General features: G+C 32.3%; 1 protein-coding gene across 1 annotated transcript; it reads left to right on the top strand.

Annotated features, from left to right (window-relative positions):
• Nucleotides 1-7364: 7364 nt before the first annotated feature.
• Nucleotides 7365-27082, top strand: LOC114172061. The gene is made up of 20 exons (XM_028056790.1): nt 7365-7505; nt 8538-8651; nt 9828-9918; nt 10068-10145; nt 10225-10284; nt 10373-10477; nt 14286-14396; nt 17657-17698; nt 18182-18295; nt 18405-18559; nt 19000-19130; nt 19229-19335; nt 19436-19478; nt 19608-19699; nt 21816-21864; nt 24271-24341; nt 24757-24876; nt 25276-25361; nt 25766-25811; nt 26690-27082. Exons 2-20 carry the CDS (start codon nt 8572-8574, stop codon nt 26720-26722), a joined length of 1614 nt encoding a protein of 537 aa, XP_027912591.1. The 5' UTR covers nt 7365-7505; nt 8538-8571; the 3' UTR covers nt 26723-27082.
• Nucleotides 27083-27306: the final 224 nt, after the last annotated feature.

Here is a 27306-nt window from a genome sequence, read left to right as displayed (position 1 = left end):
ATGTAAGTTTACATGAGAGAGAGAAATAAAAGATGTGATGAATAATATTATATCGAAGAATGAAAAATGATGTTCTCTTTCTCCTTAACTAGGTTTTTATCCCCAAAGGGTTTTTTCCTAGTAAGGTTTTAACGAGGCACATTGTATCAATGGACACCCAAGGAGGAGTGTTATGAAATTTATGGATGTCCATTGAGTTGTTAGCAGTTACATGTTACCTATGATTGATTGTTATTGATGTTATCATTAGTATTGTAACCATTGAGTTGTATCCCTTGGGTTGTCTTTTGTATATATAAATAAGGACTTCTCTTATTGATAATGACATACAGAAAATCGGTATCTACTATTTATTCTCTTTCTCTCCTTTATTTTATAATAGTTACATATTTTAAGAAGGGAAAACATGTTTTCATAATATTTAATTAATATAATAAAGATTTTGCTTAAAATAATAAATATTAAGCTATTGTGGTGTAGTGGTGAGCATTTCCTGACTATCATGTGCACGACCTGGGTTTGATTCCCGGCATAGTTAAAATTTTAGGTATTTTTGAAAATTCTAATAAAAGTCATTGGACAGTAGAGATGTCAAAATGGGTCTCAACTCGTGAGCCAACCCGACTCAGCACGGGTTCGAGTCGGGTTGGGTTGAGAAAAATTCAAAAACTTTTTTGAAAGTGGGTTGAACTCAACCCGGCTCACTTAACCCACGGGTTAAACGGGTTCGAGCCGGGTTGAGGGTGGGTTGACCCACTTAACCCACCAACAATTTTTTACAATATTTTTTTATTTTTTTTAATAATTATTTACTATTTCTAATTATATAGGTTCACAATTTCATATTTTTAAATGTTAGAATGTTGCTCAATAATATTTGAATAGTTTGAATGTTTTATTGAATAGCATGACAGAAAATGTGTAATATTAGCCATGTTTTCTTGGACTATATGGACACTTTCTTGAAAATATTAGTTCTTGATTTTATTGTGATTGTCATCTCATGGATTATTTAAAAAATTATATAAATATTTGAATACTTAAAAATAAATACATAAATAATTTTTTTATGTGCGTTGGTGAGCCAACCCACTTAACCCACCAACCTGTGGTGGGTTGAACCGAGTTGCAAAATTTCTAACTCATCATAAAGTGAGCCGGGTTGGGTTCACTCATTTTCAACTCGGCTCGTGGTGAGCCAACCCGTGTGAGCCAAATTGGCTCACTTCGACATGTCTATTCAACAACAATAACCAAATTAATTTTAATAACCACTATACAAAATAACTAAACTTCATTTCTTTTACTCTTTAATCTGCAGTTTCTAACATTCCAGCTAATTTATTTTATGATAATTAAGAAATTAAGAATATCTAACATAAAAATAGAATATCAAATTATAAAGTTATACAGATACAAGTATGAAAAATTGTCAGAAATTTTTATGGTTATTTGTTAAAAAATGATTGGAATCAAACGCGCTCTTTGATTTGCAGTTTATAACATTCCAGCTAATGTATTTTATGATAATTATGAATATCCAACTTAAAATTATTAGAATCACGCTTAGTATGTATAAACTGAATTTTAATAAAAATTAGAAAAAACACAAAAATTTCACTGTTGCCACAGTTCGAACCCAGTCATACGAGTGACAAGCAGATAATTACCACTTCACTACAATTTGAAAATCAAGAAAATTAATCCAAATTAAATATAGTTGGTTTTTGTAAACTGAATTTTAAAAAAAATTGGAAAAATAAATAACTTCGCCGTTGCCGGGGATCGAACCGGGTCGTCCGCGTGACAGGCGGAAATACTTACCACTATACTACAACGACTTGATGATTAACAATTAAGACTATACATATTTAATAAATATTTAAATTGTTTATCAGCATTCTTAAAAACTGATTTCTGTTTAATTTTTACAGAGAGATCTTTGAGAGATTCTTTCGAACCTGAATTTGGTAATATTCTTGCAGTATTCTGTGTTGTGTATTATACAGATTCTTATAATATTGAAAATTAAATTTTTATTTCTATATTCGTTTTCTCTTCAAAGTTCGACTAATTAAATTTGGTTCTTTCAAGGGTCTAAAATGGGTTGCGTGTTAAAATTTAAAATTCTTTTTAAAGCTTTAGAAAAACATTATTAAATAATATATTTTAATGAATGAAATATATCAATAGTAACCATGTTTGTTCTTTAGAAAATATTTTATACAATTTTACTACACTTTTTCATCTTTATTGTTTTGTGATTAGGTAGTGATTGAAGTTGTGTAAGTGCTCCGTTAAATCTCATGCCAAATTTTTTTTATCATTCTTTCGATTATTTTTAATTTCATCTAGCATGAAAAAAGAGAGTACAAAGGAATAATTTTTCCCATTTTTAGCATAAACTTACTTTTTTTTATTAATAGTAATAAAAATAAATATTAATAAATAAACCTATATTTCATTGTTCATATAATTTTTTTTTTACTTATTCCATCTTTCTTATATTTTATTTCAATAAATCTTAAAATAGTTTCATGTCCCATTTTTAAGTTATTTTCATATTAATATATTAACATATTATCTTTAAAGCAATAAAACATTTTCACACAAAAGATGGCTAGGAACACTAACTCATTCATCGTGATGTCTTAATTTTTTTGTTTATTTACTATTTTTTTTCCACCTTTTGTTGTTTTTATTCGTTTTTTTTTAATTAAGTTCTATTTTGTGTTAAATTAATTTAATCCAATCATTTTGGTTAGTTTTTTTTCACATACTAATGCCATCTTTTTGTAAATATGATTTTTAAATATCATGTGTCACTTTTTATTAGTATTTTTTCTCCTAATTCAATCTCTACCTTTATTTTTTTTACTCAATTGAATCCTAATTTTTTTAATTTTAATTATACCTTATATCAATGTTAGATTTTTTAGAATATATAAATTAAATCATTCTACCTAAATATTATAATTAATTTTTTTAATTTAATTTTTTTTAAAAAGTGCTTATTTGAAATTATAATTTTTAAAAAAAATTAATGAAAATTTTCTCTATCTATTATGTCTACTATGGCAATGAAGATTATTATTGGCCACACAAGCCAACTCACCCTAAACAAAAATATAAATCTTATCACCTAATCACTCATAAGGTAAATTATCTTCGCACGTACTTAGGATTTTATTAAGTTCAATGACTAGGACCTCCTCATCACATAACAAACTTTACTCTACTTGAGCATGAATAGTTATTAGAGAAAATATATCTCCCAATAATGAATCCTTATGACATTGTTGTTGGAAAAAACCCCCGAGAATCATTTTATTATTAGAGAAAAAAAATAAACAAAAGGAAACACATAGACAACTTTCCCATGCCCTTTGACCTCGAGTACATCCACACTATCCAAAGCAATAATTTAACCCAAACCTTACAACACTCTTATTACGAGAGTATAAGAAATAAGAAGATAAGAAGACTTAAATACAAACTTGAAGTGTCTTTGACTCGGGGCGAGGAACATCATGGACTTAGAGCCTCACTAACACCCACCCCTTGGTTGTCCTATGCAATGTGGGACTTTTCAAGGCATGTTATTTTCATCAGTCCAACATTCTCCACCCTGATTAAAATAAACACATCTTCATTGTTTGTACCAGCAATCATACTCCACCATAAGGAATCAAACTATCCCAAGAATTTCCACTTGGAATCAAACCATCCCAATAATTTCCACTTGAAATCAAACTATCCAAAGAATTTCCACTTGGAATCAAACCATCCCAATAATTTCCACTTGAAATCAAATTATCCAAAGAATTTCCACTTGGAATCAAACTATCCAAAGAATTTCCACTCGGAATCAAACCATCCCAAGAATTTCCACTCGGAATCAAACCATCCCAAGAATTTCCACTTGGAATTAAACCATTCAAATAATTTTCACTTGGAAGCAAACCATCCCAAGAATTTTCACTTGGAATCAAACCATCCTAAGAATTTCCACTTGGAATCAAACCATCCAAAGAATTTCCACTTTGAATTAAGTCATCCAAAAAATTTCCATGCATCATGCATCAATGCTAACCAATGCCCGTGTATAATCACCACACACCTTGCATAAATATTAGCCAATGATCGCGCATAAACACCACACACCCTTCGTCTGACGGAACCATGCCGCAACCTATGACGCAAAACCACAAAACATTGCGAAAAGAAACAAATCGCACTTTGCAGCCATCGTGCCATTTGACTCCCTCATTGGAGACGCAATACCTGTCGTCGTAACGCATGTTAATGTAGCACCACCATTGACTCTCGTCGAAATAGATATGTAAACCACAAAGCACTTCCTCCACGCACATGCCGCAAACTGTGACTCCCACAAATCAGATCTCCATCGTACATGACTCACCAAGCCATGCGAGCACCAACTGCGATGTCCTATGCAAATCCAGGAGCATCTTGCAACACGCGAACTCCACTACATATCCAACATGACTCATAGTCCTTGTACCACCACGAATCCAATTACATATTCACCGTGTCAACACAACACCGACAATGATCCTTCCATCTAATTTCTTATTGCAACTTCAACAACCAAGGATGATTCTCCAACAATAAGGAATTAATCTTTTCTGATGTAGAACATCATACTACGCTGCAACCACAAAGCATACTAAGAAAAAATCCTACCGAACCATAACTCTTGATACCATTGTTGGGGAAAACCCCTGAGAATCATTTTATTAATAGAGAAATAAAATAAACAAAAGGAAACACATAGACAACTCTCTCATGCCCTTTGACCCTGAGCACATCCACACTCTCCAAAGCAAATTTAACCCAAACCTCACAACGCTCTTATTACGAGAGTATAAGAAAAATGAAGAGTCAAATACAAGCTTGAAGTATCTTTGACTCGGGGCAAGGAACATCATGAACTTAGAGTCCATTATATAGTCACTAACACCTACCCCCTTGGTTGTCCTAGGCGATGTTGGACTTTTCAAGACATGTTATTTTCATCAGTCCAACAATTGCAAACACTAAAATATCACCATTTATAATTTCTCCTTGAAATTCTTTCATCAACAACACAATTCATGTTCATTATCATATAGTCAACTCAATTTATAGAATTAAGGACTATAAAATCCATTTCAAGTATACACAGAACATCCAAAGCAACCAAAGCAACAAAAATAAGAAAACGGGGCAAATGGTGTTATACATAGAGTACATCCAAAAGGTGAAAATCATTTCTCTAATCACAAACTTCAAAACAAAGATCCCACCAGTCAAAGTGAAAAGTCATGTGTCTAGGATCAATTGTCAAAATTTCAGCTTAATTGAACGGTTAATGAAGCAGAAATCTTCATTTTACCTAGAGGACACAATGCTAAACAACTGGGTAGCGCCCAACCAGAAAGTGGTGCCCAACACTGATTAATTTGTAAAAACTAGCGCTCAACGTTGCCATGGTGAAACGTTGTGTCAGATATCAACAATATCAATTTTAGATTTTTAGAAAATTAGGACCTATTTCATAGCTCAAATTGGTACTCCTCCTTTAGGTATTGGTCTAAAATAGTCTTTAAATCATAAGAGTTTGTGGCAACTTGATCAATAACTCAAATCCTACATTTTCTCAAATTCCTTCTCAATCAATCAACTAATCATACAAAATTCATTAAATAGTTTTATACCAAAATACCCATACAATTAATGATAATTACCAAACTCAATCAATGACAAATGTACACATATCAATCTTTATCAACTCACTCACATAGACAATACAAATTAGTTTCCCTTACCTGACCAAACTACACAAACAACCTTAAGAAAGCTCAACACCTTTAACTCCATAAGATGATATATGTACACATAGACACATCACAAAGATGATCAGGACATACCTATGATCACCGATCATTAGAGAGTCATCTTGATGACTTAAACGACACATGCAACCAAAAAAAATTGCATGCAAACCAAAACAGAGAAAACCCACAAAAAACAAACAGAAGTTCAATTTACACGGTTGAAGAAATTTATCGAACAAAAAAAAAGAACTCACCAAGAGGATCATCATAGTGGTCTCTAATCTTCAAACAAACTAGTTGAGAAAAATAACTCTTAGAGAGAAGTCAAAGAATTTTAGAAAAAATGAATTTTTAAAAATGATATGTTTTAAAATAATAAAACTCGTTTATAACAATTCTATTTATTCTAAATCTTTTAATATTAAAGTAATGCATGCTCAATATTTTTAAACTTTCACTTTTAAAACACTATTTTATAAGTTCTTATAGAAACACGATACAATATTATTTATACAAGATTTTTTTTAAGAGAAGTATTAGAAACATTTTTTTTCTGCAAAATACGCTGAGAAATAATAAGAACACATCTTGTAATGTTGGTCGGAATTTATTAAAAATTACAAAAAGAAAATTTATAGATCCAAAATTGTATTTAATGCATCTGTGTTATTTTTGGTTGTCAATAAATTCTCACCAATAAAAAACGTGTCAGAAAGAGTTTCAAGCATTCCTCTTTTATTTAGTAATAACATAGTATCCGAGACTAAGCAACAATATAAGAATAAAAAAAATATATCGAGTTAAAATAAAATAGACATGGATATTAGTTTTATATTTAGTTTTCAAATAAACTTATTTTTAGCATGCAAATTTCATTTATAATTTATTTTTAAAATGATTAAAAGTATCAATATATCAAAATGAATAAATGTAGAGATTCAGAAAAATTTATAAGGCAACTTCCACATAAATTTTTACTTTCTTCTTTTTATAAGAAGACCGTTGCAATTTAGAACTATAGATTCGGAAACCTATGTTCAATTGTACAATTTAAAACCTACTCTTAGAAAAATCACACTTCTTAATTGTACAATCTAAAAAAAAAAAATACAATTAAAGATATCCAACGTTAATTTTAATTTTTTACATATTCTCATCAAGTACAATTAAGTGCTAAATGAAACATCTTTCTTTTGTTTTAGGCTCTCTATTTTCCGATAATTTTTCTTTTTCTTCAACGCAATTATTTTCCCTGTTTCAAGCATAACATAACCACATTATTAATTTATTCTATATTAAAAAATACTTAAAAAATATTTAAAAAATCTTTAAAATTACTCTTCATCTTTTCTTAATTATCCGTGAAAATTAAATAGCTTGTTAGAATTATTATATTATTAAATAAGTAAATATTTTTTAAATTAACTTGATCCAAACTTTATTTTTATTTTTTATTCATTTATTTATGTATTTTTCTCTGAAAATGTCTCACTTTTACTATTTTCTTTTCTCTAATTCCCTTTGACTTGCATCACAAATCCACATTTCCTCGCTCCTTCTCTCTCTGCCCCGTCATGTACAACTTCTGAGTTCCTTTTCCCATCCCTCAAATTTTCTTACAATCTCTTTTTCTCGGAGGTTGGCGACGTTTTGAACTTGCTGTCGGTGAGTTTCATATTCTGCATACGCGTTTCTCTTCTTCTTCTTCTTAATTTCATTTTCCCAATTTATTGTGTTAGTTTGTTAATTTGGTTTAAATGCTTTGTGTTTGATGCAACTGTGTTTCAAGTTGTTGTAGTTTTCCTTTCTTGTTATTTTTTACATTGTGTTTTTTTTTTTTTTTGCACAGAAAAACGAGTGTTTACAGAGTTCCCGATCTTTGGGAATTGTGGTAGGATGATAGGATGATGTTCATGATTGTGTGAGAAATTTGGGATGTCAGTAATGTGGTGAAATGAAATGGGTTAATTTTGAGAGTTTGTTTTGTGGTGCTAATTCGATGGTTATACTCATAATTGTGTATTGTAATTTGTAACGAAGTTTATGAGCATAGTTCTTATTATACAGAGAAAGTCTGTTTCATTCAAGAGATGAAGGTGAATTCAAATGATAAATGTAACTGCAAAACTAATGATAGTAGCTAAACTAATTATTTATTCTATATAACAGCAAACTTAATATGACAGAAAGAAATTCTGTCATGCGAAAATGTTATTGTGTATACTGCTTTGAGGTTTGTTGTTAGAACAATATACCACTATGTGTAATTGGCTTGATGATAAAAGTGAAAGGGAGGGAGGGATAAGTAGCGGGTTTGAGTATTCCCATTAACAAAATCTAACATATTAATAAATAACATTTAAAAAAGGAAAATTGTGTGCGTGTACTTGGGGTGTATTTGGATTATAGCTTATTGTGGTATATTACTACCTTCTTTTAGTGGTTACTGAGAGAGCTTTTAAGAAAAAAGTTTTGGAACAAAGGATCATGTAGTTATGTGTGAAGTAATGTATTGTGAATTAATAAAGATATGCTTTGCGCATTGAATAAGTTAACTCCTTGGTATTTGTTTCCTCTTGAATCGTTCCCTGGTACGAAGCCGATCATTCAGAAACCTTGATTTGGACCTGAATAAAGGGATCGTATGAAGGAATTTATTGTTAATAATGGATTGAATCAACTATCATTCAATTGCAGGTTATTTTGAAGGGGACCTTGTGCAGGCCATTCTATGTCTTCTGTTACAAATTCTTCACATGTACTACATAAAAATGATGGGGTTCCTGGCCAAGGCTCTAAGATTCTAGGAAGGTAATAAATTGATTCTTATAATACAATTTTTGACAAAAAAATCCATCATTGTCGTACATTGACCCTTTTTAAGATTGTCATTATGTTCTGCAAATGTTGTGTTCATTTTCATACTTTATTTCTACATTTTTTAAAGTTTAAAAAAAAATGATTGTTCTAATCTCTAGTCCAATCAACAGTGAATCAGTAAAATTTTGACCTTAAGTCTCCCAAGCATGGTTACGACCTATCTGGATTTGTTAAAGGTCTTGGACATTCAATGTCATTTTCTTAATAATAAAAGAATACACTTTTAACTCAAAAGTCTCCTAAAGTGACAATTGTTGTTTGGAAGTCCCCTGATATTGGGTATATTAAATGTAATATTGATGGTGCGACTTGTGTGAATCTTGGATTGGTGGCTTGTGCTAGTATTTTCTATGGTAGCAAAGGTGAATTTGTGGGGGGGTTTTATTCCTTTCTTGGCAATGACGTTGCGCTTAAGGCTGAGCTTCTTGGAGCCATGTTAGTCATTGAGCTTGCAGTAATTAGAGGATGGAATTCTTTATGGTTGGAAAGTGATTGACAGTTGACAGTTGGTGGTTGAAGCATTTTGCAATCCTTCCATGGTTCCTCGGTTTAGCTAAGGAAGATGGAAGTGTTGCGTGGCTTTGTGTAATATTTTGAATTTGAAAGTTCCTCACATTTTTAGGGAGGGAAATAGATGTATTGATAATAGACATGCTAATTTGGGGGTTGAGTTTAAGATTGAGATCGTGTGGCCATGAATGCTAGAGTATAGATTTTCTTGTGTAAGTTTTGATTTTTCAGAAATAGGTTTGGACTGCTAGAGTATAGATTTTCTTGATTCATAGGTTTTGTTTAGGTCCTCCCATGACTTTTTTTGTATTGTGGTTCCTTATTCTCTTGTATATACGTATCCTTGGGAGAGCAGGTGATTGGTGAGATGTGAAGTGTCAACCTAGTCGGGATGTCATATTCTCATAGTGATGCTTTCTTGAGTGATACATTATTAGAAGAAAGGTCTACACTTTTAACAATGAGTGTATTTACAAATAATTTGGAGGAAAAGGGTTCCACCTTAAGGAAGGTGATGTGGTGTTTCTGAGCTATCTTGAAAATTACAATCTGTTATGTTCAAGTTGTGATGTAATAAATTTGATGCTTCCATTGTAGGCACAATTTTGAAACACAACTGACTCAAAGAAATTTCAAAAGCAATGATGCACAAAATCACATCCAGGACCAAGATGCCACACCAGCCACGGTAATAAAGTAAACTAGTAAATTTTATACAGGAGATTCTGGCAGAAAAAAAATGCTAGAAGGCGTCACAATGCATTCATGCATTTTTTTTTTCTTTGAAAGATACAAGGTGCTTCATACAATTCCATCATATTTTAAGTTTGTTTGTAGGAACTTTATTCACGAGCAAGGGGGCAAGAAGAGGAGATCCTCTCCCTCCGTGAACAGATTGCTTTTGCCTGCATGAAGGTACAAAATATACACGTGTCAGTTATGTCTATTTACATCTTCAACTTTTGAGGAAATTAACCAAATTTAATGGAAGCAGGAACTGCAGCTGTTGAATGAGAAATGCAAACTGGAGAGGCAATTCTCTGAACTAAGAATGGTTAGTAAATGTCTTTGTAAATAGTTATATTTTAGCATCTTACTTATATAGCATCAGTCTTAAACTTTGAATGTTACATTTCTATTAGGCAGTTGATGAGAAGCAAAGTGAAGCTATTTCATCTGCTTCTAATGATTTGGCTCGAAGAAAAGGTTATCTTGAAGAAAATTTAAAACTTGCTCATGATTTGAAAGTAAGTATTGTTTCATGATGATATCAATATTTTATTGACCCTCTTTTCATTATTTTATTGTGTTGTTGCTACTTTTATGGCTATTTATTATTGGTAGAGATGGAATGCTACCATTACCTATATAATTAAAGTTAGCTGGTGTGTTGATTCTCTACTGTGGTTGTTGATGTCGATTAATGGCTTTCTATTTTTATTTGAATTCATTTTAGAATGGACCCAAAATAATCTCTGCTTAACTTAAAAGTTCCCAATTTGCACACTAATTTTATTTCTGCTGGTGCAAGTATAAATTTTCATTAAAACGCCTAAAAAAGTTAAGTTGAAAGAAATTTTGATATAAGAAACAATTTACATCAAGAAAGATTTAATCAGGTTACACTAATCATTTGGTTGCTGTAGTGACACTCTCATGGACTTGGTTTCAATATGACAAAAACATATGCTGTAGTTCCCGTTAGGGCATATAGGGACTAAAACTTTAAAACCAAAGAATCATAGTTACAGCAGGAACCAATGTGTTAGATGGAGTCAAACTTAATTTTTTCCCATGTAGGGACTGATACCTAAATAAGTGTTACCCATAGGGACCAAATGATTATTTTAACCATTTAAGTACCCCAAAAGTTATACTCATGCGCATTGGTTCTCAGGAGACTGTTATATATTTTTATGTTACATACTCACAAAATTGAAAGCCTGTTAGGCCTGAATAATGCATAAACGGAACAGTAGCTAATCATGATCTATGGCAGCACATTGCCTAGACCTGGGGAGCAGGATTCTGTCACTATGCAAAGAGCGATTCATCTCTGTTTGGTGAAGTGGCAGGGTGAGTGTAATCCACTCCTGGAGCGGTTTCTCATCCACTACAGTGAATATGTCATTTTCTCTATCCCCCTCTTTGTCCCTCTCTCATTGTTCCATGCTATCTATCTCATGCAGTAGCTGCACTTATAAGCCAAAACCACCCACATGTTGACATTGGTCTGTATTATAATTAAAAAATATTAATAAATATATTATAGCATTTAAGGGAGAAATAAAAAAATATTGAAACTGCATATTTCTAAAATTATATGCATCATTCTAGTATTTTTATAAAAGAGAATAGACCACTAAATATTTTTTAATGATCTATTAATTGTGTTTACTTTTTGTACTTTGTTTCTCCATAGTGATGAATACAATGATATTGTAAGATTTTAAAGAAGAAATATGATTTAAATTAATTTTTTAAAAAGTGTTTGCTGATAAAACTTTTAAAATATAATGAAATTTAAAAAGAGTTTGAAAAACAGACTAGTTGTTGAAAACTTTTAAAACTTTTAACAAGAGTTTTGAAAATGCTTTTTGACTTTTAGATGTTGTAAGCACTTTTTCCTGATTATCTACTTTTTGTTTTGTTTAGATATACTATCAGATTTTATTATTAATTATGAACAATGACTAGTACACGAATCTTGAATATTTTTTCTCTTTTTGAGCATATATATGTAGTAATAATTGTTTAGTAGGTATGCAATATATTCAAATTGAAGTCTATCCCATTTTGGGGTCGGGCACTCCATGCTGCATTCCTGGATTGACTACTATGGAAAGGACAAACCATCATTCTTGTGTCGTTGTGTATATGTAAAATGGGATATTAATAATGAAAACATCTTTTCATTTACTAGGTTATCAGGTTAAGGTTAATAAAAACGCATTTATTAGACAATTATCTTCCGTTCACATTTTCTCTCAAATGACAAAAATTATCTGGCCAATTTTTGGGCTTTGAGCATTATGAGCTTTATTATTAGGTTAAGGTATAAAGACAAATTCATAAGGAAACTATCTTCCATCCTCATTTCTCCAAAATTTCCAAAACTTCCTCTCTTTGACAAAATAATCTTGGCCACTTTTTGGGCATTGAGCAATATGATCAAACCTAAGAGGCAAGAGAACATCAAAATATAACTTCCAGAATCCAACTAGAGGCATGATTGACCTCCAGTGTCCATAGATTGGACAGTACATTGTGACTGGCTGGTGCTCAAATTGATATTAATGTGTAAGTGAATAACCTAAAGAATAGGCATAATGTAGGAATTCATCATAGTTTTCCAAACGTTGTAGCATAGTATAGTGTAGTCAGTACAGTTCATTCCTGCAGAAAATAACTAAACAAATTTTAAAGCCAATATTAATGACGCCTTATGGAAAAGAAAGTAAAGTAAGATAGAATAAAATAAAATAAACAAAGTAAAGCAAGATTAGTGAAGGCTCAAACAAAAGACACTAAAGATAAGGTTAAAAAAAGCAGTATAACTCAGTACATGAGAATTCTTTACAGTGGGTTTTGGGAAATGTAGAATTATGCAGCTTTACCTTATGACCAAACAGATTAATTCCTTGATTTGAACCTATGACCTCCGAGTCACTCGGCAAGTACCTGGTTGTGCTGTGCCTTGGAAGTAAAATGCTAATTAGTTTATGGAGATTAGATACAATGTATAAAGACAGACTAGTTGAAGGAGAATGACTGGAACTTTCTTTTTTCTCCTTCTTTCAATGATAAAAAAGGTCAAGCATTATAATGAAGAGAATCAAGTGATTGAAAAATGGAATATTTTATTTAAATGTCTTGAATCTCCGATATCATCCTTTCCTTCACTGTTTTTGTTATAATTATAGAAACAAAGAGTTGATCCTATATAATCAGGAATAACTAGATTATATATGCATTATTAGGAATATTTTTATTTATTTTCGTATCATATCTTTGTTTAGAGGATATTAAATCTTTTCTATTTATTGTATTGATTCTTTTTTCTCAATATAATAAAGCACCCATGCTGTCACAAAAACACAGTTTCAGCTCAATGTTTGTTTCTTAAAATGTAATGATGTTATATATTTTATTATTATTTCTTTTGTGGATACCCAGCTTTAGGGTTAGGGTTTAAGGTAAGGACCTCACCTTACTTTGTAAATCCTGCATATACATCAATAAAAAGCAAAGCACTGAATACACTGTATTTCCTCCATATTATTTATTCAAGTCTGTCTTCCCTAGAGTTTAACAATTTTTATATATGTGGAGGACCCTGCTCTATCCCTAAGACGGCTCATTGATGGCTCTCCCCTTTTGTTCTAGTTCTCCTCTAAATGATTTTATCTTTGATGGCTCCAATTACTAACTTACAAAGGAATGTATTCTCTATTACATTCGTCTTATCATTACTACTAAGTTTCCCCCATACAGTTCTTTAGGCATTGCTTCTTTAGTTTCTGTATTAAGTCCACTGCCAAATATATGTTTGATTGGTCTATTTTTATAATTGGGCCATCTTCTTTTGAGCATAGTTACTCATTTTACTAGTGGTTGTGTGATGATGTTGTACTGTTTATGGTTGAATGTATAGCCTGGCAATGGACGTCATAGCATTTTCTTAGCTTTGCAACAGCTGCCAGAATCACCTTGTTCTCATTTGTAGTTCAAGTTCCCTACATTACTGCCATTTCTGAAACAACAAGGATTTATTTTCTTGGAATCTTTCATTGAGTCTTCACTTAATTGAGCCAAATCTGTTATTAAAAGATCTAAAATAACAATGATCAATTCATTATAGAAAAGATATTTTCTCAAAATATGTGGTTGAAGTCATATATTAATAGAGATTATTTCCTTAATTATACCAAATCAAGCGCTAGTTATATGCTTATTTTGCAATTGATCAAATATTATATGGATTTGATACACACACATAACTTTTCTTTATTCCTGAACTTCTGATTACTATTCTTGATGTACATGTTCTTATAGGCTGTAGATGATGAGAGATATATCTTCATGTCTTCTATGCTGGGGTTGCTTGCTGAATATAGTCTTTGGCCTCGTGTTATGAACGCCTCTTCAATATCTAGCTGTGTAAAGGTATGAAATATGTGGTCTTGTATATGATAGGTTAAACATTATAATGCATTGATCTTTGCATGTCCTGTACTCGTGTCATGTCACTTGTTTCATGAATTCTTAAGTGACCTTTGAATGCCAATTTTTTTTTTGAGCTGACGAAAAATTCTTGGACATGGATTAAGAAGATTGAATGATCCTGAGAGCATAAAGCATTCATCCGCTGACTGTTGATATGTATTTGGTGCAGTGTGTATCTTTTTGTTTCGGAATTTTATATTTTGGTACAATATTTGATTTATAATGGGCAGATTCTGCAATTTAGTTTTTTAACAACAGAGAGAAGAGATGCTCAAGGATTGTGTTAATACATATGCAAGTTGATCATTTGATCCGACAAATTCGATACAAATTTCTATGTGTTATATATTTTTAAGATATTGTTAGTTACAATATCTTATCCTAGTTACAATATTGTGTATTTGGACTTAACCCATATTTTCTGGTATTATTCTTTATTATAAATATATTATCCTATGTGTATTTTCTTCACAAGGGGGAATTAATCCTATACCTAGTTTTCACTATTCTCACACTTTGGATAACAACTTTTCCTGAATAAAATGACAATCAACTTCGATGTGTTTAGTTCTCTCATGGAACACTGGATTGGAAGCAATGTGGAGAGTAGTCTTGTTATCACAATACATTTTCATTAGCTGAATATTACAAAATTCTGATTCTGGTAAGAACGTAAGAACTGTTTTACCCATATAAGCTCACAAGTAAGAGATGACATGCTCTATACTCAACTTCGGTAGATGATCAGACAACAACATTTTGCTCATTACTTTTCCAAGAAATAATATTTCCTCTAAGCAAAACACATTATCTTGTAGTAGAGCATCTATCCATAGGATAACCAACCCAATCAACATCCCAATAACTTAAATTTTGGGTATTCCCTTTATCTTCATAAAGTATTCCTTGCCCTTGAGCTTTTTTGAGATATCTTAGGATGCGAATGACAACATTCGAGTGATCAATATATGGTTTTTGCATGAATTGACACAACACCAGCTGCAAAGGACATTCTGATCTAGTAATAGTGAGATAAATAAGTTTTCTAACCAGTCTTCTATATCTTTCTGGATAAGAAAGCTTGTCCTTGTTCTGCCATTAATTTTTTATTTGGATCCATGGGGTAATTTACTAGTTTACAATCAGACATATATGTTTCTTTCAGGATATGAAGAGCATAATTTCTTTGAGAAATTACCACTCCTTTGATTGAGCTACTTCAATGATTGCATACATGCTCCTTTAACTGATGAATTTTAGGAAACATCATTTCTTGTGATAACTATATCATCCACATACTTTATTAAGTATACACATAGAGTTATGACAATAGAAAACAGAGTGGTCTGCCTCGCTGGATTTCAGTCCAAAGGATTGAACAATGTGGCTGAACTTTATGAACCAAATATGTGGAGATTGCTTGAGACCATAGAGAGAGCGGGATAGCTTACAATTCCTTTAAAACACAATTGAACCTTCCCTTCTTGTGTTTTTCCTATTTTCGAAGCATGTTTCTTTGAGAAAGTTTGGTAACCTAGAGAAGCAAATAACAAGATAGTATCCTATTCTAGTGCAAAAAGATTTATTTTGAGCCCTTGCTCAAGGTGTGTGAAGGTTTGGATGAAAGTTATATTTGATGACCTTAAATTAAAGTTTGACATCCCTATACAATTATATTGTGATAATAATTCAGCCATGAACATTATAGTACAACATGATATGACCAAACATATTAAAATTGACATACATTTCAATAAAGTTAATCTTGATAGAAGTGGTTACAACCTATGTCCCTAAAAGATTTTAGATAGCAGACATACATCTTCACTAAGGGGCTTCTTCAAGGCAGATTTCAAGACCTCTTATTGGGAATGATTGATATTCATTTACCAACTTAAGGGGGAAGTGTTGTAAATTAGTATTATTAGGATAAAAATATCCTCAATATCTCTATAGTAATTGGAAGAAAAATATTTAGAATCTTCCTATTCATTTAACATTTTTATTTCCTTATTTTAGAGTTTAATTGTTACAAATAGAGCTGATGGGAATGTAATTCATGTAATTGTGATCAATGAAATAATTCAGTATTTCCTTACACAGTTTAGGTCCATCAACTCAAATGAATGATGACAATTTATATCTCTTCATTACATTGTTCATAATGATGATGAGCATTGGGGGAATGAGTTGGTTTTTGATGATGATCTCTCTCTTAATTGGGCAATTGTTTATGAAGCTTTAGGTGTTAGTGAGCCAATAATTTATACAAGGAGTAAAGCAAACAATAAAAGAAAGCAACCATCAAGTAATGGTATTGGTATGGGATCTTCTCAAGCTTCCAAAAAAGGAGGTGCAACTTTGGCCTCAAAACAAAGCAAGGGCAAAGAGATGATTCAAGTTGTGGGTTGATGATGAATTGGAATTTGATAGTTCTAACTTTGAGTCTAAAAATATTGAAGAGGACGAGGGATATACGTAGATAACATCGAAGATAATTATGTTGGAATTGAGGAAGAGCTAAATGATTAGAAATCTAAGATATTTATCTTATATTTTGTTATTTTAAGTTTTGAACTTGAAATTTGTGGTGTTTTTGATTTGATGTAATTGTTATTTGAATTTCTGGAAATAATATTATTATTAGTTATGATTGTCTCTTTTATTATTCTTGCTTTACACTTATATTTTTTGTATTTTTTTAAACTATCTATCTATCTGTTCCTATCTCGATTTCAAGGATCAAGATCAAGAACGAAGTACTCTTTCTCACCCTTCAATATCAACAAGTACCCGGTATGATTGATTTAGTATTTGCCTATACTGCTTATGAGAGAAGAAGAGAAAGAATGAGAAAAGTCATTCTTTCTCTTCTCTCAAAAGCAGTATAGGCAAATACTAAATCAATCATACTGGGTACCGATTGATATTGAAGGGTGAGGAAGAGTGCTTTGTTCTTGATCTTGATCCTTGAAATCGAGATAGGAACACTTTCTATCTACCTATATATATATATATATATATATATATATATATATATATATATATATATATATATATATATTGATATAGGATTTTTGGGGTCCCCTAAATTTTCCATTGTTCGATATCTAGTTCTTGATAACACGTTATGGTCCCCTACATTGGGGTCCCCTTAATTCTTTTAGATATTCTAAATTTTTTTATTGGTCCTTGTCCAGCATTTACATGATCAATTACAATGGAGGATTCGAAGTTCACATGTAAGTTTCTGCACTTTTGATGATTCACTACCGGTCTTCAGCATTATAATTTGTGTCACTATCTTGGCTACATCCTTGTGAAAAGCAGTGTTAGAAATCTCTACTGAAAATTATAATATCACATGTTCATAGTGTAGAAACGGATGCTATACATAAAACATTGTTCACATTGTTGATTACATGTTCCTTGCTTCATAAATTTTAGGCAGTCTTCATATCTAGAGGCTTCTTTACATAAATATGTGCTTTTACTGTATTCTCATTTATTTTTCCACCTAGTTATTCATTTTAATATTTGTTTCCATTATATGGGTGATTAAATATTTCTTGACGTGCATACTTTCAGTCGCATAATTGATTTATCATTATAGCTCCTTTTGGTTCATGCTTTGGTTTTAAGTGAAGTCTCTATTTGATTTTGTCAATTTGCAGTCAATGGTTGATTGATTATTTAAAAGATCAGTGGCTACTCTTTTTGGACAGGATAGAATTGGAGAGTTGAGCTCTGTGCTAGAAACCCGTGCTGATAACGGTAATCATGTTGTTGAAAGTCCAGGTTCTGGAAATTTGACAAGTCACAATCATAATGATTTCATGGTACTATTGGCATGTAATTTTCTTTCATGCTTTGTCCTTATATTTTTTGTGTTTGTCATCTTATGTTTTTGTTTTTGTCCTCATTAATTATAATTTAACTTAAATTCAGTTTCAGCATAACTTCTCCCAACAAAATCTTATCGGTAATGAACAAACTCATCAGTCAACAAGCAATATGGCAGGATATATGCACCCAGCACTTAATGCAGATGTAAACTGGTCTATCAAAGCATTCAACTATCAGCAGATTTCTAAGGCTGATAGGTTCGTATTGTTTGTCCACTTGTGATGTTTACTAGTGAATATACCTTAACTGTCAATGGTTAGGAGCAATGTGTAGCATGGCATCTTGAGCTGTAGTTATGGGTCTGCAAACACTCATGGCCATCTCGTATTCTTTTAGTTCCATCGGCAGTCTGAAAAGATTATTGGAAAATGGTCAAGAAATTTCGACTGGTGGTTTTTTGACCTAATATGATGGGAAATGTTTACTTCTATTTTACCATTTGTCTATCTGCACTTTCAACTTTGACAGACACATTTACACACACAATAGAAAAGAGGAACCAACTTGACTATTTGATCTAACTTGAATGTTCGTGATCAGAAGTTTAATTTTAAGGTGACAGCTATTTAGAGAAGTAATGTGACTTTACAATTTTATGTTGATCATACTGTATGATCCTATGGATGGATTTGTTCAGGGAGGTATTCCCGCATGGTTCAATTGATAAAGTTGGAGTGCAGGACAAAAACATGGAAAGAAATTTTGTTAATGTCAACATGTATCAACCTCAACCTGAACTGGATGAGACGGCTTCGTCTGTTTCTGAGGGTAACTCATGTTTTTTATTTTAATATATATATATATATATATATATATATATTATAATAGATAGTATATCTTTTTGTACTGACGACTGATATTTCTAGATGGCCCTGGCATTGAGAATTTTCAAATTTCTGGTGATGCTATTCCGGGAGAAAAGCTTCTTGGATGTGGATATCCAGTTCGTGGAACTTCTCTTTGTATGTTTCAGGTGAATTATCTTTCCATTAATTTTGAAAACTTGGCATATCGTCCATAATTTCCATCTCTATTATTTACTGATATCGCCATTATTCTTGGCTTCAAACCAGTGGGTTCGGCATCTTGAGGATGGCACTAGACACTACATTGAAGGTAGATTGGACTTATACCTCTGGTCATTTATGTTTGGAATTTTATGCCTGTTTTCTTAGTGGACTGTTCTAATAGAAGTTTTAACATAAACATGATAATTGCTTTTCATCTATGTTTTTCTTGAATCAGGAGCCACAAATCCAGAGTATGTAGTTACAGCTGATGATGTTGATAAATTGATAGCAGTTGAGTGTATTCCAATGGATGATAAAGGCCGTCAGGTTTGAAATAAATTAGTTACATGCCCAGTCTATCATATATGTTGTGTATGTTATTTGATATACTTATTGCCATATCTATGGATGCTATAAATGCATCGAGTTTTATTATTTTATATTAGGATATGCTTGTTGGATAAGACTTTGCTATCATGTTGCAAAAGCAAAATATGGAATTTGTGTTTCAATTTTGAACCTATATTAGTCTTCTACGCTAAAGTTTTGTGATTCTATATTTATAGAAGAAAATTACATCAGAAATATTTATATAAGTTAATGCTGACAGCTCATAAGTATAACATATAACAATTTTCCAATACAACTACTAACTACCTACAGTAAATATCCATTCTAACAACTACCTATATTTAATACATATTCTAATTCTAACACTCCCCTTAAACTGAAGCATACAAATTGTATGTATCATGTTAAGAACAAATAAATTCAATTTGAGGTTCCTTTAGAGATTTTGTGAACACGTCTACAAGTGGATCATTGGATCCGACAAATACCGTACAAATTTCTTTGGACTCTTGGATTGAATGGTAGTCAAGTTCTATGTGTTTAGTCTTCTCGAATTGGAAGTAATGCAGAGAGAAACTTGGTTATCACAAAATATCTTCATTTGTTGGATCCACAATTTTAATTCTTGAAGAAATTGTTTCCCTATACAAGTGAGACACGCCATTACCCTATATTTCGCTTTAGCACTAGATTGGGCACCCAAATTTTGTTTCTTGCTTTTCCAAGAAATAATGATTCCTCCAATGAGAACACAATACCTTGTAATGTCTATCCATAGGAGATCTTGCCTTGTAAGTATTACAATACCCAAATATTTGGGTATTCTCTTTATCTTTGTACAACAGACCTTGTCTTGGAACCTTTCTAAGGTATCTTAAGATGCGAATGATAGCATTTCAATGGTCAATACAAAGGTTTTTGCATAAACTAAATATAAACACCCATTACAAAAGATAGATCAAGTTTAGTAATAGTGAGATAAATAAGTTTCCCAACAAGTCTTCTTATCAGAGAGAGGTTCACCTTGATCTGCCATTAACATTTTATTTGGATCCATAGAGTTATCTACTAGTCTGCACTCAGTCATGCATGTTTCTTCCAAGACATCCAAAGCATATTTCCTTTCGCAAACTACAATACCTTTCTTTGATTGAGGCACATTAAAGCCTAGAAAGTGTGAGACTTCCAAGATCTTTTGTCTAACTACTACATATATTTAATGCATATTCTAACAAATGAATAGTAGACTTAAGTATAATGCATAATTGAGCATCAATTTTCAACCAATGAGAAAGTGAAAAACAACCCTAAAAAATGTAAAAAAGTTTTAACCAACTTCGATCACAATGAAAGTTGCTGATATGGGAAGAGGATGGAGAAACAAGTCTAAGAATGGTGGTCAACACTAGAGAGGAGTCCTGACAACCGGGGAAGCAGCAGTGACAAGGGCTTGGGTAGTGTATCGGAGCTTCAATCATCGTGATTTTTGTGGCATAGTGGTCGCTTGTCCAGGATGATCACAACCATGGTGTCATCGGTCCAAACGGTGGTGGCGGCAACAATAGTAGTGACAGCAACATGACAGGGGTACCAAACTGGGTGGTAGTAGTACAGGGGCGGCCAAAATTCCCCTTGGGAAAAAAACCTAAGAATAATGTTGGGAATTAAAAGAAAAGTAGCAATTTCTGGAAAAAACATTTAGCATAGTGGGTTCACCAGAAGCAAGAATTAAACCTATCTCTAGATACAATGTTAAAATAAAAGAGAGAGAGAGAGAGAGAGAGAGAGAGAGAGAGAGAGGCATAGGCTAAATCCCTAATGTGTGTAGAGCACATAGGGTTACACATTTATAAATAGGAAAACACAAAAAGATAGGCCTAAGCCCATTACATCTAACACCTTTGACTTTTCCTCCTCTTTTTAGCATAAATCTAATAGTCTTCTCTTTGAATTTAAGTATGGCTCATTCAAGACTTGATATATTTGAATTTACACTTTTTTATACAAAATATATAATGGAATTTGCATATATGTCTCCTGTTTAGTAGAATGTTATTCTTGACTTACTTTTGTCAATTTTTTTCTTTGTTAGGGGGAACTGGTGAAGCTTTTTGCAAATGATCAAAACAAAATAACGTGTGGTAAGTTCATTTGCAATTTAATGTATAAGACCTACTTTGCACTTTTTTATCTATTTGATGCTCAGTAATATTTTGATGGCCTGAATTAGATTACTACATGTTAGATATTGTAGAGTTGAGTTAGGCTTAAAACCCACTTCTAACATGGTATCAGAGCCAAGTTAGAGCCTATCCTAGCGAACTTTCTTGGACATTTTGTTTCACCCGATATCGGGCCGCTAAAGCGGACCACCCACTAATTTCTTGTCCCATGCACGAGATGAATATACCTCGGCGTAAGGGGATGTGTTGGAAGTCCCACATCAACTAGAGATAAGGTCAATTCACAATATATAAGTGGGTGCAATCCTCACCTTACAAGCCGGTTTTGTAGTGTTGAGTTAGGCTTAAAACTCACTTCTAACATAAGGAATTAAATAATTCTCAAATCCTTTAAAATAAGAAAATAAAAATATGTTGAAATGAATAGAAAGATTCTAAAGAATGTTTTCCTAATTACTATAGGGATATTGAGAATATTTTTATCCCAAGAATATTTTATTTACAACACTCTCCCTCAAGTTGATAAATGAATATCAATTATTTTCAACTTGCCTACAAGATCCTAAAATCTGCCATTAAGAAGCCCTTTCGGTGAAAATGTCCACTATCTGAAATCTTGTAGCAACATGGGTTGTAACCACTAGACCCCTGTCTCAAAACCAATCCAAACCAAATCGCAAAAATTGGTTTGGCTTTGTTTGGTTCGGATTTTTTACGTTCAAACCAAATCATAGTTGTTATGGTTGGTTCAAATGTATTTTTATCCAAAAATTGAACTAAACTGCACCACGAAACACCCCTAGTTCTACCTTCCAACTTACCTATTGAGGAGATTAAGTACATATTTTCCCAAATTTTCCACCCGCATTAGGTGTAGGTTCAGGTGGAGGTTCATGTGCAGGTTCAGGAGGTTCAGGTGCAGTTTCAAATGTCCTATTTGGAAGCTTGAGAGGCTCATCTTCTCTTATATTCTCCCCCTGAAGATAAGGCTGCTTGAAGTAGCTCTCTTATTTATTGTAGGTGACATCTCTTGACATAAAGAATGTTTTGGATGGTGGGTGATAACTGTTGGAAGTCCCACATCGACTAGAGATAAGGCCAATTCACAATATATAAGTGGGTGCAATCCTCACCTTACAAGCCGGTTTTGTGGGGTTGAGTTAGGCTTAAAACTCACTTCTAACAATAACATTTATATCCCTTTTGCATGGTTGAATATCCTTAAAAAACACTGTAGTTCTAGGATCCAATTTTTTCCCCTTCCATTACTATGGACATGCACAATGGATACACACCCAAATATTCTAGGTTGAAGTTTATTTGTAGAGTCTAGGTATGGATAGAAAGAGAATAACTTCCATGGGACTATTTGATTCTAAGTAGTAGTAAGAAGGGCTTCCCCCAAAATTTCTTAGGAAGATGATATTGAAAAAGTAGAGCTTTAGTTTGTTCTAGTAAGTGACTGTTTTTCTTTTGAACAATCTCATTTTGTTCAGGTGTGTTAACACATGAAGATTCACGAATTATCCCCTCTTTATGACAAAAAAGAATTGAACTCAAGATTAAAGTAGTCCTTGGCACTATCAGATTTAATTCTCTTAACATTGACTTCAAATTGATGCTTAATCATTGTGACAAATTGAATGAAAGCAGAACTAAGCTCAGATTTTTGTTTAAATAGGAAACCCCAAGTCACCAGGTACAATCATATATAAAGGTAATAAACAATCATATAAAGGTTAAAAAAGGAAATCATATATAAAGGTTATAAAGCGTTTAGCACTTGACATATTTGGGACATTAGTTGGACTCCATACATCAATATGAACAAGATTAAAAGGGACAAGACTCCTCTTGTTTCTAATGGGAAAATGTACACACTGTGGTTAGCAAAGTCAAACACCTCATGATGGAGACTCTACACATTTAAATTATTAAACAAGTAAGGAAAAATCAATTTTACAACTAGAAATGAAGGATGTCCCAGTTGACAATGGTATAGTTTATCTTTCTCTTTACTGGTCATGGTGGATTCATATGAGGGAGTGGCTCTTGATAGACTGATTAGGATCCTCCATCAAATCCCGGTAGCTAGTCACACACTTAAAATGTCCAATACTCGATAGTGTATTGAAAATTCTACATCAAATTAAGTTATTATATAGAAACAGGTGCAAGCCTTATCTACAAGCTAATTTTATGAAGTTGAGGTAGGCTTAGATTCACTTTCTAATAGAGCCACCAACTCTTGCTAATAAAATTGCATTATATTCATGCAAGTATGGTATAATATTTGTGATATTATTATAGTATGTTCTCCTTTAATGTTCTCTAATCGTAGTTTTCTTTCGGATTACTTTATAGATTCTGAAATGCAACATGAGATTGACACATATCTGTCTAAAGGAGAAGCAATATTCAGTGTTCTACTGTTGGTAGGTCTGGTTTATTTGAAAAACCTTTTATGATCTGATCTTATTCATTATATCTATGCATAATTTGTGGTTCATGATGTACATTAAGAGTTCTTGAGCAATCCAATATATCTCATGAACCAGCTGATCTTATCTTTTACATAACACAAAATATCAAATATTATTAAACAAGGTAGAAGAATACTTAATTGTACACAAACGAAAATCTCCTTTCAAATAACCTGAAACTGTTCCATTTGATAGGTTTGGCATTTCGGATCTTTATTAGTCTGCTAAAATTAAGTTCCAAGAATTTGAAATCTACTCACTTTTTATTTTCTTATTTGGTTCAATAGTATCTCTTGTATAAAAATATTCCATGTTCTCCTTGCATCTTAATATGCATCCTTACTTTTTCTTGAATTATTTGCAATAGATGGATTCATCCGAGAATTGGGAACGAGCAACCCTATACTTAAGACGATCAGGATATCAAATTAGAATTAACGGTACTGAAGCTACAGTAGTTGCTGAGAAATTCTCAAAGGACTTATCGGTATGTCATTCCAACTTCTAGTGGTACAAATAACTATCATAAGTGCCATTAGTGTATTAATTACCAATCATAAATGTATAAAACCATGTACACCACTTCCTAGGAACTTTATTCATATCATATAACAATTTGTGCAAACAAATGTGATTGGAATACCTAGAGTGGAAATCAATCTGCCCGTCATTATATTAATTTTTTTTCTCTATTACTATATCTTCCCGTCATTATAAATAATAATACTCATGTTTCTACATGGAATACAATTACAAAAATCCTTTTTATATATTATATCATTTCTTGGGTTCAATCCCCTCTCTTTTTCCTCTTTTTTTTTTTCTTATTTTGCACAGTCAGTGCTTACGTGACTTACATCACACTTGCTTTATGGATTTTCGTCAGATTAAGGTTCCCTCTGGTCTCTCAGTGCAATTTGTGTTAACATGCTCAGATGGGTCTTCTCATCCTCTAAGCACATATAGTGTCAGGTAATAACATTGTTGTATTTGGCTTTAACATTAGAATGTTTGAAGGATATTGATAAATATCACTGGTCACTCCAAAAGTACCCTTCAGGATGTCTGACTTAAATTTAGTATCCAGTGGATGCTTCATTAGGTAAAAACTGCTACTAGATGTTGTATCTGTGATGTCATTGAAAAAAATTAACAGTATTATAATGCTCTTTCATCTGTCTTATCTCATCGTGTAGCTGATAGTTGTTTTTTTCTTCATACCAATTGTTCCAAAGTTTATTTACTTTCATCTTTGATATTTATTGTGCTCAGCGGTTATGCATCTGGTTTCAATTTCCAGCACGACAAACATAAATAAGAATGTTACTGTATTTTACAAACATGATTAACAGTGTTCATTACCCTTTTCTTTGTAGAATGAGAGACACACTTGTGTTAACTATGCGATTCTTCCAGAGTAAGGTATTCCATCTGCTGCTAACAATTGCCTGGGCATCAATTATCAATGACATGTAATATTAATCCTATTATTGTCAATTTTAGTTGTAAAGATGTAAAGGAGTGGCATCGAAATAGTGTATTCAAATTATATTAGCAATACAATTTATAGCGTCTTTTCTAATGGTTAAACTTAGTTTTCTTTTACATGGTCGAATTTTAGCCTTCCTCCATCCACTGATAACATTGCTCTTTGGTGACCTTTTGAACTATAATTCTCACTGGACCTCCCCAACACATATGCTTGTCTAATTGTCAGTCCCTAATTGATCTACCTCCCCAACACATATGCTTGTCTAATTGTCAGTCCCTAATTGATCTACGTAATGAATTCCTCTTCGTAAGATAAGAATCTTTTTTTTATCCTTCAGAATTTGAAGACTGGTTTTGCATGCAATTCTTCTACATCCCCTAAAAGCTGTGTTATCAGATGATACAAATATGCAACTTTCATGATTTAAATTTGTATCATTTTTAAACACATCGCCAAGTTGGTTGATCATTTTCAACGTGATGAAAATGTGTTACGGCAGGTTCAATGACTTCGTTCTTGCCTTTGACTAAACTGGAGCATCATGCGCACTTCATTTACCAATATACCATAGTGGAACCATTCTGATACACTTTTTTAACAGCTATCTTAAGTACAGTTTGTTTTTTCCTTCTGACTCATTTCGCATTCTCTTGTAGTAACTGCACACTAAGTTTTATCGTGGTTTTCAATTATCCTTTTTTACTGTCATTTTTAACATGTTCTATGCGGAAGTGTTTTAAATAAATTCTGTAATATTGTGTGCTAGCAGTGTTTCTGACAACATTTTGGACCCTGTTTTGGTGGATAGGCATTGGATGACAAAAGGAAAGGGAGAGCATGACCTCAGATTGCACTTCTGTATGGAAGAAAATAGAAATTACTGCGCAGATGAAGATTTTACTGTCATTTATTTATCTATTTTTGTAATGTAATATCCCATGTGTAGTGTACTGTTGTAAAATCATGAGTGTAGAGGCTAAGAAGGTGTATCATGCGAAGAAAGTGAAAACAGTGTTAACATTTGTTTAACCTAAGTTAACAAGATAACATCATGTGCCTGTGATTGTGGGTAGTAGAGGGAGTTTCAGTAGTTAAATAAGTGCTATAGGTTCTGTTTAACCTACCCCGCTCAACTTTTATTTGTTCATGATTTTCTCTTAGTACAGAAACAATAATTTGTAGCTTCAAATTTCTTGAATTATTAAGTCGCATTTTGTTTTATGCACAAGAAATGTGTAATATGATTCATGTTAACAGATCGTTGGAACCATGTTTTACATACACAGGTTTCTTCCTGTACTCTGTAGTCCACACTTTTCTTCTTGCACCCTATAAATGTATTTGATGGACGAAAATAATTACTTGAAATCTTTGACACATTTTGAGAAAAGTTATATGGGATATACTATAAAAAAAATTAAGGAT

This window comes from Vigna unguiculata, unplaced genomic scaffold (assembly GCF_004118075.2).
Source record: "Vigna unguiculata cultivar IT97K-499-35 unplaced genomic scaffold, ASM411807v1 contig_481, whole genome shotgun sequence".
Lineage (NCBI taxonomy): Eukaryota > Viridiplantae > Streptophyta > Magnoliopsida > Fabales > Fabaceae > Vigna > Vigna unguiculata.
Note: the sequence above shows the minus strand (reverse complement) of the source record. Positions and strands in the feature narration are given on the sequence as shown.